At 39.6% G+C, this 20,260-nt stretch overlaps 1 protein-coding gene across 1 annotated transcript in view; it reads right to left on the reverse strand.

The window, feature by feature from the left end:
* CFAP43 (cilia and flagella associated protein 43) overlaps positions 1 to 20,260 on the reverse strand; it is a 99,112-nt gene that overhangs the window by 12,006 nt on the left and 66,846 nt on the right. Inside the window, exons 21-31 of the mRNA XM_060126570.1 lie at positions 19,308 to 19,412; positions 17,024 to 17,140; positions 15,907 to 16,134; positions 14,115 to 14,321; positions 13,097 to 13,186; positions 12,719 to 12,799; positions 11,966 to 12,091; positions 6,703 to 6,822; positions 3,776 to 3,883; positions 2,127 to 2,213; positions 1,355 to 1,443 (exon numbers count right to left, since the gene is read on the reverse strand). Coding sequence (XP_059982553.1) covers positions 1,355 to 1,443; positions 2,127 to 2,213; positions 3,776 to 3,883; positions 6,703 to 6,822; positions 11,966 to 12,091; positions 12,719 to 12,799; positions 13,097 to 13,186; positions 14,115 to 14,321; positions 15,907 to 16,134; positions 17,024 to 17,140; positions 19,308 to 19,412 — 1,358 coding nt within the window. The remainder of the gene's footprint in view (positions 1 to 1,354; positions 1,444 to 2,126; positions 2,214 to 3,775; positions 3,884 to 6,702; positions 6,823 to 11,965; positions 12,092 to 12,718; positions 12,800 to 13,096; positions 13,187 to 14,114; positions 14,322 to 15,906; positions 16,135 to 17,023; positions 17,141 to 19,307; positions 19,413 to 20,260) is intronic.

The following is a 20,260-nucleotide window of genomic DNA, read 5'->3' on the forward strand; positions in this document are numbered from 1 at the left end:
TGTCTCCCTTCTGGGCATTTTAAGCAGGTAAGTAAATGCCTGAGGGAAGTGTGGATGTCCCCTGGTTCTGCCCCATACATCCTCTGCTGGTATCCTTGTTGCAGGTGAGTAGCCTGGAGAATGTTCAGCTATATGTGCAACTGGAGAAGTGCCTCTTTTTATCTACATTAATGGATTATTTTTGTTTCCCTGGCCTGCAGCTGGGAAGAGAAGGGTACAGAGATTTGTACCAGGCACTCACTCTCAAGGTGCTTTACAATACGCCGTGAAGTTACTATTGTTATCCTCTTTTTCTAGATGAAGGAAGCGAGGCTCTGAGAGAAGTGACTGGCCAAGGCCATAGGTCTGATAGATGTGGAGTTAGGATTTAAAGCTAATTCTGTTGGACAATAGAGTTTATGCTTTTTCCACTGCTGCCTCCCAGTATATGGGAGGTCTCACTTCTTTCTTCACAGGCTTATGTAACTCACTCCTTTAAAAATAGGGAAAAAAAGACATAAGGCTTACTCTAGACTGAATTCCTCAGGTTGCATGTAACCTGTCAAAGGTGACAGAATGAGTTTGCATCTCAGACACAAATGAGCCTATATCTTTGTGACAAACTCCATGATTCCTACATTATGTCTGATTAAAAATTATGGAAATCTGAATTGATAAAAATTTGGAAATCTGTGAAATGTAGTTCTAATGCTACTCTCGGTATAAAAATCAGATATTTTAGAACTCTTCGGATAATGGTTATTTTCAATCATTTATACTGGCATTTTTCAAACTTTATCTTGAACACAAATCACATGAGATGCTCCGAGGAAAGGGTACTTGTGGTCGAATAAGTCTGGAAAACATTTCCTACTCTATTTCTAATACTTGGGGATGCAAAGGCTACAAAAAGTTCTGAAACGTTCTTCAGTAAAGAAAATCTTTTATCTTTTTCAGCCCAGTATTTCCTTAAACTTATTTTGTCCTGGAAGACTTTTATGTGTAATTCCAATTAATACTGCAAGGGACTCATACTTGCTGGAACACATCTCGGGAAAAACAGTTTATAAATCTGTCTGCCATTTGTGTCTTACAAGGAACTACTTTCATGCATAAAATAGAACCTATAATAGCACTATGATTACTTAGATACTTAACTATTTTTAAATAGTAAAAAGGAAATCCTTAGTCTTCATTGCCTACTGTAAGATATAAGAATGATCTTTAACAAACTGAGTTATGATCAAGACACTTGAACATTTTCACATAAAAGATGTTACACTGAATATTACAAACTAATCGGGAGAAAAAGCTGACATCTAATAATGCTTACAAATTTTTTTCTCAAAAACATGATAACAAAGAGGAAACAAACCTTGGTCGGCGTTTAAAAAGTTTGTAGAGTATATCCACCTGATGACTGGGAATTTCAGAAAATTCCTTTTTAAAGCTGCGATCTAGAACCTAAGGGAAAACATATCATTGACAGGATTGTAACTTTGTTCAGAAGACTTTTATTTGTTGACAATACTCTTTAAAATATAGGTTGTGTCACTTTGATTTTAAAAATCCATGAAAACTTGGTTTATAACCTTGTTAGAGGGTGACCACTCACTGTGCAAGGATTTAACAAAGATTTACTTTGAAGAAGCACCTCAGTAAATTTAAAACATTACTTCATATAAGAGGTCTTAGAAATCATTCAGAACTGAAGTTTCACAAAATGATATTTACCTGTAAAACATGCAAGTTACCTCTATTTTATTCCATTCTGTTCTATTCTATTCTTCGGTTTGCTTTTCTATCCTATTCTTTTCCATTATAAATCTGCTGATCATAGCCTACTAAATTGATTTCATAACCAACTAATGGGGCTTGCAACCTGAAGTTCAAAAACCTCCAAAGTCTAAATGTGCTCTCTCTTTTTTGTACAAGAGAGAGCTTGAACAAGAGAAGTTTACAAAAATTTATTTTACACAGTGATTTTTAGAAATACACAGTGGCATAGAATGAAGTACACCCATAACTGTGATTACAGTAGGAGAAAAATCTATGAGGAAATTAAATTATATCCCTCTTAATCTTCCCCAAATCCAGGCAGCAGCAACTCTATTGCATTAGCGAGTGGGTGAGACAACAGCTCTCACTTTGTCTTCCGCCAGTAAGTTGTCGTAGTGTTCCTTGTACATATCGTGGTCTTCTCTAGATTTCCGGATGGCCTCTGTAGTCTGGCTCTATAATAACATCGGGAATAGAAGATTGGAACTGGAGATCTTTCAGGATAAACAAAAATATTGGGGATACTGAAAAGAACAAGGAATTCCCTAGTACAAGATAAATGTGAAGTGAAGTATCGATTACAGATAACATTCACAGAAGAAAGCAAACTGACTGGAGACTGAAAGGACAAACATCCACTCACCTGTTTCAAAGGGTAGCCAGCTCTGTATGCGAGTGTGTAAGTGACTAGGGAGCACACTACACTCTTGGCAGGGCAGTATGGATGATGAAATTGCACAGGCTTGGGAGTTGCATGGACCTTGGTTCTGAGAGACTGAATATATAAATGGACAACAGCCAGACCGTATATAAAGATAGAGCCCTGACTCATAACCTACAACCAGCCAGGAAGGGAAACCACAGCCTCTGCAGCGATTGGCCCTAAACCGCCAGGACTTGGTCAATAACTTTCAGCTTTCCTAATTTTTGCCACCATTTTCAACTTAGGACCAACCAGAGAAAGCCAAAGCTCCTTCCTAAACCAAGCACATAGGTTGCCAAGCTTCTAATTAACTTGCTCCAGGCTTCTCCATGCCAACAACTTCGAATCAGGGAATAGCTGAAGCCCTCTCTTCTATTCATTATAAAGCTTTCTCATCCCCTGCCTGCCTTTGAGTGTCTGCCAAACACAAGTGATGGTGGCTGATTCCCTTACTATACCAAGCTCTGAATAAATAGTCTGCTTATTCTCATTTGGAGGGTCTTTATTTATATCTACAGTTCCAATTTCTGGTATGTCACACACTAGTGAGTGACTTAGCCTGTTACCAGTCTCTCTGAGATGGACTCCTCATCTACAAAAGAAATCCCGTACTCTGTAGGGTTGTTATGAGTAGGGTTGTATTTAGAAGGTGCTTTGCATATGCTCTTTAACAGACTCTTGGCAACAATAACTACATATGTCATTTGATACTTTATATCATTCATAAATGTCATTTATTAATACTAATAAAAGCTGACATCTTTTGAAAAGTATCATGTGACATGTATTTTGTATTCATTGTCTCTTTAATGAAACATATCTATTCATGCTCCTATTTGAGCTTTTCAAAATATGACAGCTTTTCATTCTATAAGCTAACCCATTACTTATATATTTAGTGAAACTTAGGGTGCCAAAAGGTCCAGAGAGAACAATATTCCCTAGAGAAGAGCTTGAAAATAGCTTTAAAGGTTATGTGTCTTGTCCAAGGTCCCATAGCTAGTCAGTGGTTAAAAGTGGGCCCCTTCAACCATGAAGCCACATGGCCTCATTTTATAAACCATATGTCATATGAAAGCTACATAGTTCGTTTGACTAAATGATTGCAGACGCAGAATCACATAACTTTATGAACAGATTGGAGTGGGCACTTTCATCTGACCCTGGGGCAAAGTCCCAGACAGGGAGCCAAGGAAAGCACACAGTTGAGTAGGAATGTAGAAGGAAGGAAGGGGCTAGGCACGTGAGCTCTTGTTAAGAGGGATCCCCTTTGTCAGAAGATGCTTGTACTCAGGTATCAGACACTATACTTACTTTCTCCTCCTGCTTCCTTGCAAGGTAGTTGTTCAAGAAGGCTTCTCTGGAGCTTATTTCTTCATCCAACAGTAAGGAAAACACAAGGTTGTTTATTTTCAATTCCTCCTGCAGAAATATTTAAAAAGGGGGAAAATGATCAATATGCCTACCTTTGAAAGGATTTCCTATTGAGGGTCACAGACTTGGCACTCATCAAGCAAGTTTATGACATACAAGCAAGAGAAATTCTTTTTAAGAAAAAGGGAATATAAACTTGCAATAACTGCTCAGTTGTTTTTACCTTTTTCAATTTTCATTGTAAGATAAAACACATACATAGGAAAATACGTAAAACAAATGTACAGTTGAATGAGTTATTATAAAGGCAAAACACCCTTGTAATCACCACTCAATTAAGAACTGAACTTTACCGCTTTACCAGAGCCCTTTCCATGTGTCCCCATTCTAATCTCAACCCCGATAATAACCATTGTCCTGACTTTTATAGTAATCACCTCTTTATGTTTCTTTGCAGTATTATTACCCAAATATGTATCTCTAGGCACTATTGTATAACATGCTGGTGAAAAAACTGTCACATTTTAAAAGTCTCTTATAATCCACAGGTTCCCTTTCAGCCCTTTCTTTTCCTCACATTTATTTGCAGTTATCTGTAGTTTCACCTAGTCTGGGTTTTGCTAACTGCACACTTATGGCAAGGTTTTCAGAGTCCTTTATCCCATGTATTTCCCGAAAATTGGCAGCTGAATCAGAGGACAGATCAGACTTATGTTTGATCCTTTTATGAAGATCATAAAGGATATTGTGCTTTTTGATCAGGAAACAGGTAGTATCAAGTTGTCTTTATTTTTGAGATGTTAGCAACTGTAGATCTCAATGCTCGGGTCCATTAATCCACTGGGAGCTGCAAAATGGTGATGTTATATTTCTATCATTCCTTTTTCACTTACTGATTGAAATCCTCTTATAAAGGGATGCTTCTCCCTATCTATTTGGTTACCTAGCAGTGTAGTTCATACAGGAAAACAGTAAATACTTGACACTTTCTCTTTATTAGTTTTTAGATAATAAATTTGTTGTTATCCTTTGATGGCATTTTTATTTTTAAAATATCACACATTCATTAATCTAACAAATTTGATAGGTTTCAGTTAATTGCAATTATTATTATCATTGAATCTTAAATTGTCCCATTTAGGGGAACTTTTAAAGTTGACTCCTGAGTCCTTTTGATGTTACTTAGTAGTCTTTGATAGTTTCCTCATTGTCTTGTATGAAAAGATGTTCTATCTTTTTAAAATAACAGCTTTACTAAGATGTATTTCACGATCCATACAATTCACTCCTTTAAAGTCTGTAATTCAATGGCTTTTAAAAATCAGATTCCCAGTTGTGCAACCATCACCACAATTTTAGAATATTTCATCACTTCTAAAAGAAATCCGTTAGCAGCCATTTCCCATTTCTCCCCACACCTCCCAGAGGCCTTCGCGCCGCCAACCAAAGCAACCACTAACTTTAACGTTCTGTCTCTATGGATTTGCCTATTCTGGACATTTCATATATATGGAAACATTCACTATGTGGCCTAGAGTGTCTGGCTTCTTTCACTTAGCATGTTTTCAAGGTTCATCCATGTTGTAGAATGTATTGTTACATTCTTTTTGTAGCTGAATAATATGCCATTATAGGGATAAACCACATTTTATTTATCCATTCATAGTTGTTGGACATTTGGATTATTTCTACTTTTTGGCCATTATGACTAATGCACTCTTAAGACTAATGCTGGAGCATTCATTCCCAATCTCCCCCCACCTAACTACCATATGCATACATCCCCTCCCTGCTGGGCCAGTGATTATGTTCTTCTATCTGTGGCCACGATAACTGAGGAACAGCCCCTCTCCCATGGCTACGGGTCTTGCTGGGTCCTGGTAATAGTGCCCTTCCCTTGCCTCTTTAACTCTAGGGATGACACTGGCTTCCCATCGTTTCTAGTCTCCGGCTGTTTCACCATTCTTTACTGTTTCTCTTAACCCTGCCCATACCTCAGTGAAGAGTCCCTGCATTACCTCTCTTAAATGTAACCCTTTCAGGGTACCATTCCTATTAGGACCCTGACAATACAGACATCCTCCTGGAGGTTCCTTAACCTCTCTCATCTTTTTTGGTTGACCCCTTTGCTTTGGTGAGATACATCTTCCATTAGCTTCCAGAGAATGGGTGCATATAAATTTTTGAGACCTTGCATTTCTCAAAATATTATTCTCCTTTCACATTCAGTTGATAGTTTGGTCAGGTATAGAATCTAATGTTAGGAATAATTTTCCCTCAGAATTTAAAGCCTTCATTTTTGGTCTTCTTGCTTCTAAGTTATTGTATGCTTCATTTATATTCTTACTGCTGAATCAAATTAAGTCAGATTTTTCATCTGATCTTTTAGGGCATGTATATTATTCATTCATTCAACATACAAGATGAGCCCAGCCCTTTGCTAGTTGCTGGAAATACAAAAATGAACAAGACAGACTCGGTCCCTACCCTCACGGAGCTTATTATAGTCTTGGGAGCATTAAAAAGTGATTCACAATAAATTAAAATTCAGTTGTAATAAGTGATAGGAAGTAAAAGAACAGAGTATATAACAAGAAGATCTAACCTAGACTGGGACCTGACAGATGAGTAGATGTAGCCCAGGAAGCAGAGAAGTGGGCAGAGTCTTACTGCCGCGTTGGGAGGAAGATGTGAACAGGAGGCAGAGAACTCAGCATGGCAAGTGAGGGGGGCGCCAGAGATGAGGCTGGAGCAGGAGTCATGGCCATCGAGTGCAGGACCAGGGTGTTGGTCTTTGTCCTAAGAGCAATGACAGGCCCTGGAGGCTCCTTAAAACAACAAGTCATATAAGTAAAGCTTTTATTTACCTGGCTGACAGCCATCTCCGCCCTCACTCTCCTTTCAAAGAGTCTTTTCAAATGTTCATCAAAATTCTGTGTGCTTTCTTGAATAGAGTTTTGAAGTTTCTTCATTTCTGTTTCTAATGACTGAAAGGAAATCAACAGCAAAGTTAACATTTAGGAACATCAAATGTTCCTAGGAAGTGGTTCTTTACATTTTGCTAAAACAAAGGGGCAGGTGGAGGGCAGGCCTCCTGAGGTACTCTGGGCTCCCCCTTTAACCAGAGATGTTTCTGCTGGGTCTGTTATATTGTGAATCTGAGATTTTTGCTTAAAAAAGATTACACTGGGAAAAAAAAGTTAAAATCACTGATCAGGGCTAATGATGCAAGCAGACAGAGGTCCAGTAAAACAAATTGCAGCAAAGTTTTCCAGAAAATTCTGACTCTCTAAACAGGGCAGAAATTTCCAGGCACACAATCTGGCCCTAAGAAATCTTGGTTTGTTTTTTTAAGTTATGAATACAGTTGGTGGTTGAATGACGTGGGTTTGAAATGTGTGTGTCCATTTATACGCAGATTTTTTTTTCAACAAATATGTATCACAGTACTACACCATCCATGGATGGTTGAATCCACAGATGTGGAGGCCAACGGTAAAATTACACTCGGATTTTGGACTGTGAGGAGGGTCAGGCCCCTAAGCCTGAGTCATTTAGGGGTGAACTGTATATATACATATTTACATTATTTATACTCGCTCTTGTTTTCTGTATGTTTTCTCCGTCTAAATAGTTCTACATCAAAAGGAAAAAGTACCACCTCCTTCTTTAAAATTCCAACAAGACTTAGCACTAAGCACACAGTAGGTAAGTGGAAAGATATAAATTTACATTTTTAAAGAGAATGACATCTGCAGATCAATCCTAGACATACTGTTACAAACTATTTTTACCTTAGAAATTTTTGGTAACTTTTAAATTTTGATATAACTTCAAATTTACAGAAAAGATGCAAGAATAGGACAAAGAATTCTCATATGCTTTTAACCAAATTAATCAATGGTTAATATTCTACCCCATTTCTTTTATCGCTTGCTAAATCTCCCCCCCTTCCTGTCTCTCTCTCTCTCTCTCTCTCTCTCTCTCTCTCTCTCTCTCTCTCTCAACCATTTCAGAATAAGCTGCAGACACTTGAATGCAGGCTAGTTATTTTGGGGTCTGCCACTCAGGTTAGGTCTGTCTGGCGTTTCCTATGCTCAGACCAGCATGTACATTTCTAGCAGGAATGCTCCACAAATCATGTTGTATCCTTCCCAGTGCACCACTTCAGGAGACACAATGCTGCTTCGTTTCACTTCGGCTGATGTTAACTGTGATCACTGGGTTAGGTAGCGTCTTCTAGTTTCTCTATTGTACCGTTCCTGCTTTTCCATTTGTAATTGATTTGTGGGAAAATACTTTGAGACTATGTAAAAAAATCTTGTTTCTCATCAAACTTTTAGCATCCATTGATAATTCTCACCTGAATCAATTATTACTATGATGGTAGAATGTTGTTATTATTTTAAATTTATTTAAAAAAACCAAGTTCTCTCTATGCTGGTTTAATAAAGGAGACTAACCCTGGGAAGATTATGGAGAGAGAAGTTTAGCAAAATGTATAGAAATATATGATACAAGGAGAAACACCACCTAAATTAGGCTAATTAAGCAATGAGGAAATATTAAAAATAAAACAAATACAGCTCTGGGCCAATTTGCTTATAATAATTTATGACACTATCTCATAGGAATGGAAAAATCCTATGAATTGTGGCCTCCTAGTCGTTGTTTATCAAGTTCAGGTGTTTCTGGATAATGGAAGCATCATTATATGGCAAATGGCCAAAGACACAGCCTCCTGAGGCCAGATTGTCCAAGGGTCCCCTATGCACCCTTCTTTAAAACACTGAGCTTTCAGGCCTTTGAAGCTCTCTGGTCTGAAAGGAACTTTTTATGATATCAAAATGGCCTTTTGCTAAAACTGTTCTTCAGATGCCCCACACTCTTCTCATTGCAGGCCCTTCTCCAGGCTTTTCCATCTGCCTGCCGTCCCTTCCTCACTCTTCAACCTGTTCATTCTTTCTCATTTCTCATTCTTTCTCATTCTTCTAATGTGAGAACAAATGCCACTTTCTCAAGGAAGACGTTCTTGGGTCCTGTCTTGGGCACTATCTTGGGTCTTAGCAGCAAAGTCTGGCACAGGATTCCAGTGCACATGCTTTTGACACCTATACGGGGGTGAGGGAAACGGGTAGGAAGGGGCAGGAGCTGAGCTATCATGTGCTCTCAGGTGGCCCAGCCCTGGCCTGATTCTCAGGGGTATAAGGGTAATAGAGAGGCTCTGCTGACCTGTCCCAATTTGAGCCGAGAGGGCTGGACCTTCATACTCTCATCTCATCAGTCAATTGCTGGCCATTCTGGGTGGGAGCAGTGGTATAACCTTGCAGTGTCTCTGGACAATAATGCCCCCTTGGTCAGCCAAGGACAAGACTCCAGTGGCCTTGGGTATAAGCCTTTAGCTGCAGCACTCACAGCAGCAAAGGGATGGGCAGGCCAGCCTGTAAAGGGGACCAGGTGAACACCCCGATCTAAGTCAGTGCCTCTGTGTTTACTGTTATAGATGGCATTTGAACTTGTCCTTCCTAATTTATCACACTGTAGTTAAATAATTATTTTGTGGATGTCCAGTTAATATATAACCCCCTTCACCACCAGACAGTGAACACTGAGGGTTGAGGGCTGTGTCTTTCTATGCACCACGTGTCCCTTGGATATAACATGGTGCACATAGTGGGAACTCAAGGAGTATTGGTTAAAAACACAAGTTTTCCCTCAAACATTCCTGGGGAAATCTAATTTTGTCTAAAAATGTCTGTATCAGATGCTGAGAAACGAGAAGCAGGGGAGGTGAGAGATGGGAGACCAAGTAGGAAGGATGAATATACAATGCAGAATCCATCACACCAAGATTTTCTCCCATTCCCGGGACTTCCCTGGTAGTCCAGTGGTTAAGAATCCACCTTCCAGTGCGGGGGACGCGGGTTCGATCCCTGGTCCAGGAATATCCCACATGCCATGGAGCAACTAAGCCCGGCCACCACAACTACTGAGCTCATGCGCCACAACTACTAAGCCCATGCGCCACCACTACTGAGCCCGCATGCTGCAACTACTGAAGTTTACGCGCCTAGAGCCCATGCTCCGCAACAAGAGAAGCCACTGCAACGAGAAGCCCGTGCGCACCGCAATGAAGAGTAGCCCCCGCTTGCTGCAACTAGAGAAAGCCCAGTCGGCACGCAGCAGTGAAGACCCAACGCAGCCAAAATATAAATTTAAAAAAAAATTTTTTACAAATGAGTAAAAAAATAATTCAGTGTCAGGGAAGTAGGTAGAGGTATAAAATGAGATAAGATTTGCATTAGTCAATAATTGTTGAAGCTGCATAAGGGCGTCATTATATATGTTTGACATTTTCCATAACACAGAAGTTTTTTTTAAAAAAGATTCTTTTAAAAGAGGGAAATTAGAGACAGTGAACATCAGTTTTTCAAGGAGACATTGAGCAGTGGATTGAGAAGAAAGTGGAGTCAAGGGAGTGTTTGTTTTTTCTTTTCTTTTAACTTTTTATTTTGAAATAAATTCAGACTAACCCCAAAGTCACAAGAATAATAGAAAGAACTCCAGAATCCTGTTCAAGGGAGTCTTTTTTCCTTTTGTATAAGATGAGAGATGTATACAATGTGTCTATGGAAAAATCCAGTAGAGGGGGAAAACTGACGATGCAGGGAAAAGGGGCAAATTGCTGAGTAACAGCACTGAACAGGTAAGATGGGATGGGACCTAGTGCACGAGTGGAAGACCAGGCTTGGGCAGTTGCAAGGCCATTTCACCCATAAGGAACAGAAAGGCAGGGAGGATCTCTGGATTCAATGCAGGTGGGTGGTAGATGTGGCGGGAGAGGCGTAAGGAAAATCTCTTTTCGTTGCTTCTCTTCTCCCAGTGAAAAAGAAAATAAGGTGAGAGTGAGTTGACGGTCAGGTGTTGGAGGTTTGAGGATAGGGGAGAACACATGAAGTGGCCCTCTAGGATCTCGCTAGGATCTTGTAGTCCACCCACCAGCAGAAGCTGCACCATGTGGTTACTTGTTAGAAATGCAGAATCTCAGGGTCCTTCTATGTCCTCAGAGTGACGGACTCGGAATTTGTATTTTAAAAAAGCTCCCCCAGGTGATGTGGATTAAGCTAGGGGGAAATTGAAAGCTAGGGGGAATAGCATTGTTGAGCAGCTTTAGGGACCCAATAAAGGTTCAGGTCATTAGACTGAAACCAGTCAGTGTTTTTCCTTTACACACTGCAAGGTGCAGGTGCAGAGAAGGTTGAGTCCTGGCTTAATCAAGGCTGAGGTTTTACCAGGTGGGCGTGGCCAAGGAGCAGGGGGTGAAGGTGTGGGCAGCGGACTACCTCCCAGTGCGAGACTGTGGAGTAAATGGCACTGCTTTAGGCGTCTATACTCTGTAACTTCTTGAAATCTTTGCTGCATTCAAAACTACTCACTTTGGATAATACACAGAGACATTGTTAGAGGACTGCAGTGAATAAAAACAGGGACAAGTTAACAATACGTTCAAAGGAATTGTTCACCATAAAGCTGACAAACTGCCCTGCCTCAAATGATGGTAAGATTTTACTTTCTTCACATTTACCTGGTTGTGTACCATCACCTTTTACATCTCTATTATAACTGTAAGCACTTTTAATGTGGGAATGTTTCCTTGTGATGGAAGGATAAAAGTGGGAGACCTGCATTGCAAAAATCTCAGATCAGAACTTTATTGACTGTGTCATTTTTCTCTCAAGTCTTTTCCTTGAAATTGAGAGCAAGTCAAGCAACAGTATACAACTCAAATTGACGTAGACAATAGAGAGCAGTCCCTTGCAGTGCCTTGAACATACTACCATAGGTGTTCATTAGATATCTGAAGAATGAGTGAAGGACCAAATGAACTGTAATGATGTGAAATTTGAAATCAATAAGAACTTTAAAAAATTGCTACATGTTCTTTTCGTTTTAAATTGTAGTAGGCCTTTAAATTTATCTCCACTCGCTTCTTCAAATTCTCTTGAGAATTTAAGCCCAAACACCATCTCTAGGCTATTAAAGACACTGAGAAAATAAAGAGCACTTCATTTGAAAAGATACTGAAAAAAAACCCTTGATAAGGTAGGTTATATTCTTTGCTCTTCTGACCTTTCTATACTTATCTCTTTCTTCATTTAATTCCTTGACTTTTTTCTCATACTCTTTGAATTGTTTCTTTTCCTTTTCAGACCACAAAGCATCAGGTTTTGACATGAAAGCAGGTTGAGGAATCACCTGAAGATATAAAGGAAAGCATATATTCTAGGTTAAACATAAATATAGCAATACAGTCAAACTCAGAGTTATTGTTACAGTTTTAAAAAAAAGAGTCCTTTAAAAGGGTATAGTTCTTCACATTGGCAAGGCAATGACCTAACACTTTGACCAAAGGATATGAAAAAATGTTACAACGGTTTTTCTGTCACTTAAGCGAGGATAAGCATTTTGGGATGTACCCTGACTCTTAGGTGACAAGTTCAGAAGTGTGAGTTGATATCTTCATAGCTAGAACTATGCCTGAGCTCCAGGGATACCTATGTCAGGTATCAAAGGGAATGTTTCTTGGTGTATCTGGAAAATTAGAGGTTCAGTATTATCCCTACTTTCTGTGCAGACCCAAACAACTGTGGTTGTTTTTTTGTTGTTGTTCATTTGTTTGCTTTTCATCAGATTGGAAGGCAAGCCTGGTGTTTCAAACTTCTTCTTCTTTGCCTGATGTGGTAAGTTTATAAGGTACTAGGGGGTGGTATATTTGTCACTGTAGAATTTCTATGACTCAGGTTCACATGGGAAAAAATGGTCACATTTAAGTAGCTCTTTCCATCCCATTCCACCTTCCATAAGGATGACCAGGAATCTCACCATTCTCAAAATGTCTTCCTTCTTGACTTCCAGAACTCCTCCCATCATGTCCATGAGGGCTCGGCGTCTTGTGGTGGAGCCCTTGGGAAAAAGCCAAGGTCAGAGAGGGTCACTGAGACAGAGGTCTGACACTCCAGTGGCACTGGGGACAGCCCCCCTGTCCCCAATGTTAGAATGACTGCATTTAGGATTGGGGAGTGTGGGCAGTGGCATGCACGGAGGGGAGAAGAGGAGGCCACTGAGATTCCAGTGACCTCTGACCACAACAAATGCCTTGATGTGTTTCTATGGTGGAGTACAAGACTATTCAACCAAATTAGGAACAAATATCCCTAAAAGGAAAAGGGTCTTAGGTACCATTTAAAAAAAACCGCATACCTGTGACAGAAGCAATCGCTCCATTTCACGGGTCACAAGCAATTCTGTTTTGACTTTTTGCTGTGGTTTAATATGTCTCTGAGCTGTAATCTGAAAGAGAAAATGTGGTTTCCTGCTGTTATTCTTACAAAATTCAAGCCATACTTTCTTTCCACACACCGGGAGGAGGTTAGAAGGGATTAAGGAGATAGAGGGACTATCCAGATTTTGCAACCAATTTCCTATCTTGGAATGAAGATGAGGTCCAAAATGAGAGAGTGAGAAAAATAGATGGTTACTGTTAACAGGGACTATATGAGTGTTTGTTATTACTTCTAAGCAACACTATTATCTTTTGCCCCAAAGTAATCAAGATGGTTTCATGTGAGCAAGGGTGTTCTCTTTGAGTTACTTTTTATAAATGAAATATGATTATATTTGAATTGTCTTCTTTAAGCATTTATTTGTAACTGCATTTGTGCCAAACACCTTTTAAGAAGGCTGTCCAGTGAGCCCCTTTCTCTGGGACCCATACTACTCTAATGGCTAGATAATTACTGGAGCTCCATCAGCCTCATTCCCATTATGTGACCCAGCCTCCATGGGTACAGGTGCTGGACCCAAGTTGGACCAAGAAGCCCCTTCCCAGGCGAATCCAGAACTAGGGCTAAGAGATTATAGTTTGGACAAATTGCTCTCTTGAGCATAGGCGATATAACATAGAAACTGCTAGAGGCAGCTGAAATGCAGAGAGAAGTGAGTCAAGAGATGAAGAAAGAGCACTTCTGGACTCTCCACAAGGTTCCAGTGTGTGGTTCCTGCTTCTTTCTAGGCTTGGTGTCCAAATCTTCTCTGGACTCTATGGCATTCATAGAAGAAATCCCCATTATTGCTGGGGCTGTGTTAACTGTTTTTGTTACTTGTAACCAAGAATGCTACCTTATACGGTTGCTTCTGGTAGCAAAAACAAGAAGAATAAATAAGAGCCTGGAAAACGTCATGAGAAAGAAGGGAAGAGATGATGTACGGATAATCGTACCTCAGTACTTTCCACAATGAGGGTTCTCTCTGGCTTCTCACAGTCCTCAAATTCTGGTTGCCAGACTGTTTCTTCCAACTCCAGATCCAAAACGATTTCTTGAATTCTTACATTTTTTTCCTTCACACGTGCAATTTCAATCTCTTTTTGTTTATATGCCGCATCAAACTCATTATTGAAAGCAGTTTTTACCTTGTAAATAATATCCTAAAATATCAATGTTATTATAAACACACCATGTATTATACCTTTCCTGGCAACATGGTCCCACAGCTTTACTTTCCCTCCAAAATCACTTTACAAATTATAAGCAAAGTAATCTTTCTAAAATACTGTTTATATTAAGTCACGTCTTGGTTCAGTAATCTATAGTGGCATCCCACCATGGGTAAGGTTAAGCAACAGCATAACTGTTATACTACAACATACTTCCAGAAATGTGCGATGCAATTCAGTGTGCAGGTATATTGATAAGTGGGTAATGGCTACTTGGAGGCTCTTTGGGCTATTCTCTCTACTTTTGTGTATGTTCTTAAAAAAATCCATCATAAAAATATTTTAAAAGAAATATTCAGTATTAAACTTGGGAAATATCTTTTCTTTGGAACCAGGTTTGAGGAGAGGAGGTGAGGAAAAGATGGCCTACAGAGGTCTGGAGAATCTTCCAGAGAAGCACAACTACACACAATATTCTTACTCTGTATGGACAGGTCATTTTCAGGGAGAAAGAGAACCCAAGCTGCCCAGTTGGATCAGCCATTTACTAAGGTGGATGTGGGTCCAACTGGATTGCCCCTAGCTCTGCTGATGAGTAGAATGATGGGTCAGACTAAAAGTAGACTTGACTTTACCGTCAGACTTCAGTCTATATATCTATCCTACTGAAGATGAAACCATTAAAGCAGGGTAGAAAATGATCTTAACGGCTGGCACCAGAATTTCTCTCAGGCTGAAATTACTTTCGTGTAGGAAAACACCTTAATAAAGCAGCAGGAAGGTGAGACACTGAGGGCATAGGTCAGCAGAAGCTAAGCAACAAAAGGGATAACTCAACAGTTCTCAGTATAAATGCACAGGAATTTTAGGTATTGGAGGAGACAAAGAAGAGAAAAAGATAGGAAGGGAGAGCAGAGTAACCCAGCAGGAGGCTAGAACTCAAATTGCAGACATGACTGAAGGATCTTCAGGAATAGGAATGGCCAAACATTAAATTTCAAACCGTCTGCATTGGTGCAATCTCAGTTACTGAGTTTTCGAAAACCTTCAGTAGGCGTGGCATGTACAGGTGTGTTCTGAAACTGACTTGTTTGGTGGAAAGCAAGGAGTAGGAGCTTAGAGCCTGAAGGACACCATACCTTATCCCTGAGCCCCAGCACTTACAGAAATCTTAGAGAGGAAATTGTATTTTCCTAGATTAAGGAGATAGATAAGCATTCACATCTTGATCTTACAAGGAGGTTCTAATTGACATCTGGGTTACCTAGAAGGTGGCATTCAAGGATTTCTTTTATCTTTGAGTTTCCCGAAGATCTAAGTAGAAAAATGGTTTGCGGTGTTAGCCAGTGGAGGGTGCTCTTTAGAAAACCTGGTATCACAGAACCCACTCCAAATGGATGAAAACAACTCTTGTCCACGAGCTCTGTTTAAAGAACATGGATGCTAGCCATGTGGATATTTCTCTGTGTACTTTAAAGACATCATTTGATTGGCATTGGATTTCAATTTGAGCCTTTGCAAGACACCTCATGGAAAGTTTTAGAGATTTTCAAGGGTAAAGAAAAAATTCACCCACTTTCAGTAATATAATTTGGTTGATTTTCTCCTCTCTGGAATGAAGTTCCAGTTGGCTTGACAACAAAGAGGTAGGTACCCTAAAATCAGTACTCAGACTACCAAGCAGGTAATTGGGCAAGTTGGTATCTTTTGCTGTCCCATCTTCTTCCTCTTCTTCATCCTCCTCTTCATGATGCTTTTTAACCAACGTAATTGCAGACTGAAACTCTACAATTTCCTTCTGTAGCTAAATATAGAAAAAGATGAAATGAAAGTTATGCAATAAGAAGAATAAAGGGCAATTTTGGGACAACTTAATTATTTCAATAATCATTTTAAGATGTTAATTGTCTTGCCAACAACTGAATTTAAAGTGATGTCCTGAACCTGCTGAAGAGAAAGCCTCAGAAATTGATAGACTGTAGATAAATCATAAGAGTAAAAATTCTTCTTGATAGTGTGTAATATTCATATTTTTCTGTCGGGATGACAGCTTCTCGTAAATATTTTGAGTCTTTCTTGGTACTTAAGCATTAAAAAATATACTTTCTCTTCACATTTTACAAAGGAACTTATTCACATAGGACTGGTATGTGTATGTAAAAATAATTAAGCATGACTTCATTTTAGTTTTAGAAAAAGAATGGATGCAAAGTTCTGGCCAAAATGAAACTACACCAATTGGGCAGTGTTTTTAAGTGGTTTGACAGAGATTGCTGGAAAAAAAAAAAAGCTAGGATTGCTTTAGGAAAACAATAAATCCCACCAAAACAGATTCTACTTCATCCTTGGCCAACTATCTTAAAACACAATCCTCAGTGATAAGAGGTGGTAAAAAGAGTATGTGTGGATGAAGAACTTCTGACCAGGACAAGAACAAAATCCCAAATCTCAATTTTAAAAGTATATCATCATATTTCAGGGATAGCCAATGTTGTTAGGATATAGGCTCCTTACGTGGATATAGGCTCCTATATTCATTAGAATATATTCCTACACATAAACAAGGAATATAAATATAAACACAAACAATATCTAAACGTATTTTAAGTAGTATTCCAACTCAAATCTGTATGAAGGAAATCCTGAAAGAAAACACGTCACTTATATAAACACATATATATTTAAAATTGTACTTTAAGACACTCTGCTTCAATCTCTTTTTGCTGCACAACTCTCTTCAATTCTTTCAACTCTTCATCTGTGCGTTCTTTCATTGGGAAGTTCTCAACCACACATGGGATGTGAAAGCACTTGGGAAAAAAAGAGCAAAATGAAATAAATCCATTTTTAGAACAATTGTGTGTATCTGGGGCAGAGTGGGGCATGTTTTCTCTCAACAAAATTAATCCATAGGTTATCATGCATGAGTGAAATGGCCCATGGAAGCTTTCTTTAAAATAAAACAATGTAGAGATTATCACACTAAGTGAAGTAAGTCAGAAGGAGAAAGACAAATACCATATGATACCCCTTATATGTGGAATCTAAAATATGGCACAAATGAACTTATCTATTTTGTAGACATAGACAACAGACTTGTGGTGACCAAGAGGAAGGAGGGAGGGAGAGGGATGGACTGGGAGTTTGGGGTTGGTAGATGCAAACTATTACATTTAGAATAAATGTAGATAAACAACAAGGTCCTAATGTATAGCACAGGGAACATAACTCAATATCCTGTGATAAACCATGATGGAAAAGAATATAAAAAAAGAATGTCTATATGTGTATAACTGAGTCACCTTGCTGTACAGCAGAGATTGTCACAACATTGTAAATCAACTCTACTTCAATTAAAAAAAAAAGAAATAAAATAAAACAATGTATGCCTTCAGTATTGGTGTAAACTTTGTATAAAAAATACTGTGCTTTTGTGAACGATTTATTTCTAGAGCAGTGCTTCTCAACCAGAAGTGATTTTGCTGGCCACTGTCTCCATCCTCTCCAGCCCCTCAGGGACATTTGGCAATGTCTGGAGACATTTTTTGATTGTCACTGATTGGGGTGGCAGAGTCTGCTGGGGCCTGGTAGATAGAGGGCAGGGATGTTGCAAAATCCTCCAATCCTTAGGCCAGCCCCTACAACAAAGAATTATCCAGCCCCAAGTGTGCCGTTCTCGAGAAGCCCTGTTTTAGAGCAATACTCAATCACATAAATGGAGGGTGATCAATACTTCATTATCTAAACAGGGGGCATATTTGAAAGTGAAAAAGGTGCTGTTAATAGTTACTCTAGGACCACAGGCATAAACTGGGACTCTTGGTCACCCTACACAAAGAGGGAAACTGTGTTGGGAGGAATCTCAATAAAAAGGCACAAAAAACAGTCCTTTAGAAAATGTGAAGGCAGGGGCGTCCCTGGTGGCGCAGTGGTTAAGAACTCACCTGCCAATGCAGGGGACATGGGTTCGACTCCTGGTCCAGGAAGATCCCACATACCGCGCAGCAACTAAGCCTGTGCGCCACAACTACTGAGCCTGCGCTCTAGAGCCTGCGAGCCACAACTACTGAGCCCTCGTGCCACAACTACTGAAGCCCGTGCGCCTAGAGCCCATGCTCCACAACAAGAGAAGCCACCGCAATGAGAAGCCCACACACTGCAACAAAGAGTAGACCCCACTCACCGCAACTAGAGAAAGCCTGCACACAGGAGCGAAGATCTAACATAGCCAAAAATAAAAAAATAAATTAAAAAAAAAGATCATAAAAATCTCACTGTGAATATTTAAAAAAATTAAAAAGGAAAAGAAAATGTGAAGGCAGGTACAGGTAGAAATGTGAATAATACGCAGAGCAACTAAGCCCGTGCGCCACAACTACCGAGCCTGTGCTCTAGAGCCAGTGAGCCACACTACTGAGCCCATGTGCCACAACTACTGAAGCCCGTGCGCCTAGAGCCCGTGCTCCACAACAAGAGAAGCCACTGCAATGAGAAGCCATGCACCGCAACGAAGAGTAGCCCCCACTCACCGCAACTAAAGAAAGCCCGCGCACAGCAACAAAGACCCAACGCAGCCAAAAATAAATAAATAAATTTATATAAAAAAAAGAAATGTGAATAATATTATGTCTAGTTTTCAATCTGTGTGGAATGTGAGTGAAGTGGCGGTTTGGAATAGACAGATATTGAGACCCGGATGCAGGTGGTGTCGTAGAGGAAAGAGGGAAAGAGGTGCTGAAACAAAGCTTAAGAGATGCTGGCTTAGAAGCACATGGGGACTGAGCAGAGAGGAAAGAACGAGACAAGGGAAAATGACACATCGAGGTGGAGTCAGTACAAGAAGGAGCAAGGTGTGCTTCGAATGCTTTCCTATATATGGATCTTCTTAAACTTTTTCTTCTTAAAATTTTCTGCCATGAGACTTCCCATGAAAATTTTCATTGGCAAAGGTGTTGTACCTGAAGTTCTATCTGTTACCTTAAGAGCTCGGCCTTTCACAGCCATCGAATTCCAGCATTCTCCTTTGATAAGTTCAGCCAAATATCTCTTGGCTAGGTTTTGCATCTCAGCATCCTTTCTTATCTTAAGGAACACAAATGAAGGGAAAAGTAAGAATGAAAATGTGGCCTCAAAAACAATCTCAATTGTAAAAACCAGATGCACTTGGAGGGGGATACTTCCCTGTCTTTGGTTTAGTCTGGAGGCTTAGGGTTCCATTCCTTGAGGACTAGGGTATCAACACAAACACCACTAAGGCAGGCAGGTCCTACACAGGAGCCAAGGCAGGTGTGTGGGCAGTTGCACAGCCATGGTAGCTGGATAGCTAACACACACACCATCACAGATCTGCCTGGTTGGCGCAAGGTGGTAAAGCAAACCCACTGTGCCAAGTCTTCCTGTTTTATTAGAAAAGTTTGAAATATGTAAATGTTGGCTTACTCCTTGTCAATGCATATTTGAAGTGGCGTTTTGTGACCTCTGTCTTGGGGTTTTATTGCACTATATTCTTCTATTGTTTATGTCCACTGTGAAATGAATGTTCCACTATTCTTGGGGATCGTATGATGTACCTTTTGCCATTTAGAAACATATGTTACCTCAATTAGTTTTACCTCCTTAAGTGATTAAGTATTCTTATTTTAATAAAGTTTGCCAAAAGAGCTGGCATGAAAGTGACACCCAACAATCCTTAGTCCTTAGGGTCCTCTTCAGAAACTTTTTATTTTTTATTTTTTTACTGAAGTATAGTTGATTTACAATGTTGTACAGAACCTCTTTTATTGGCATTTCACTTTGTTGGCAGATCGTTAGCAAACTAGCTGAAAATAATATCTCCCAGATTAGAAAATGTCTTATTTATTTATTCATTCATTCATTTACTCATTTATTCATGTTTATTTTATTCATTGTCTGAACAAATACCTTGTTTA

Source organism: Lagenorhynchus albirostris, chromosome 16, assembly GCF_949774975.1.
Source record: "Lagenorhynchus albirostris chromosome 16, mLagAlb1.1, whole genome shotgun sequence".
In the NCBI taxonomy this organism is placed as follows: Eukaryota; Metazoa; Chordata; class Mammalia; order Artiodactyla; family Delphinidae; genus Lagenorhynchus; species Lagenorhynchus albirostris.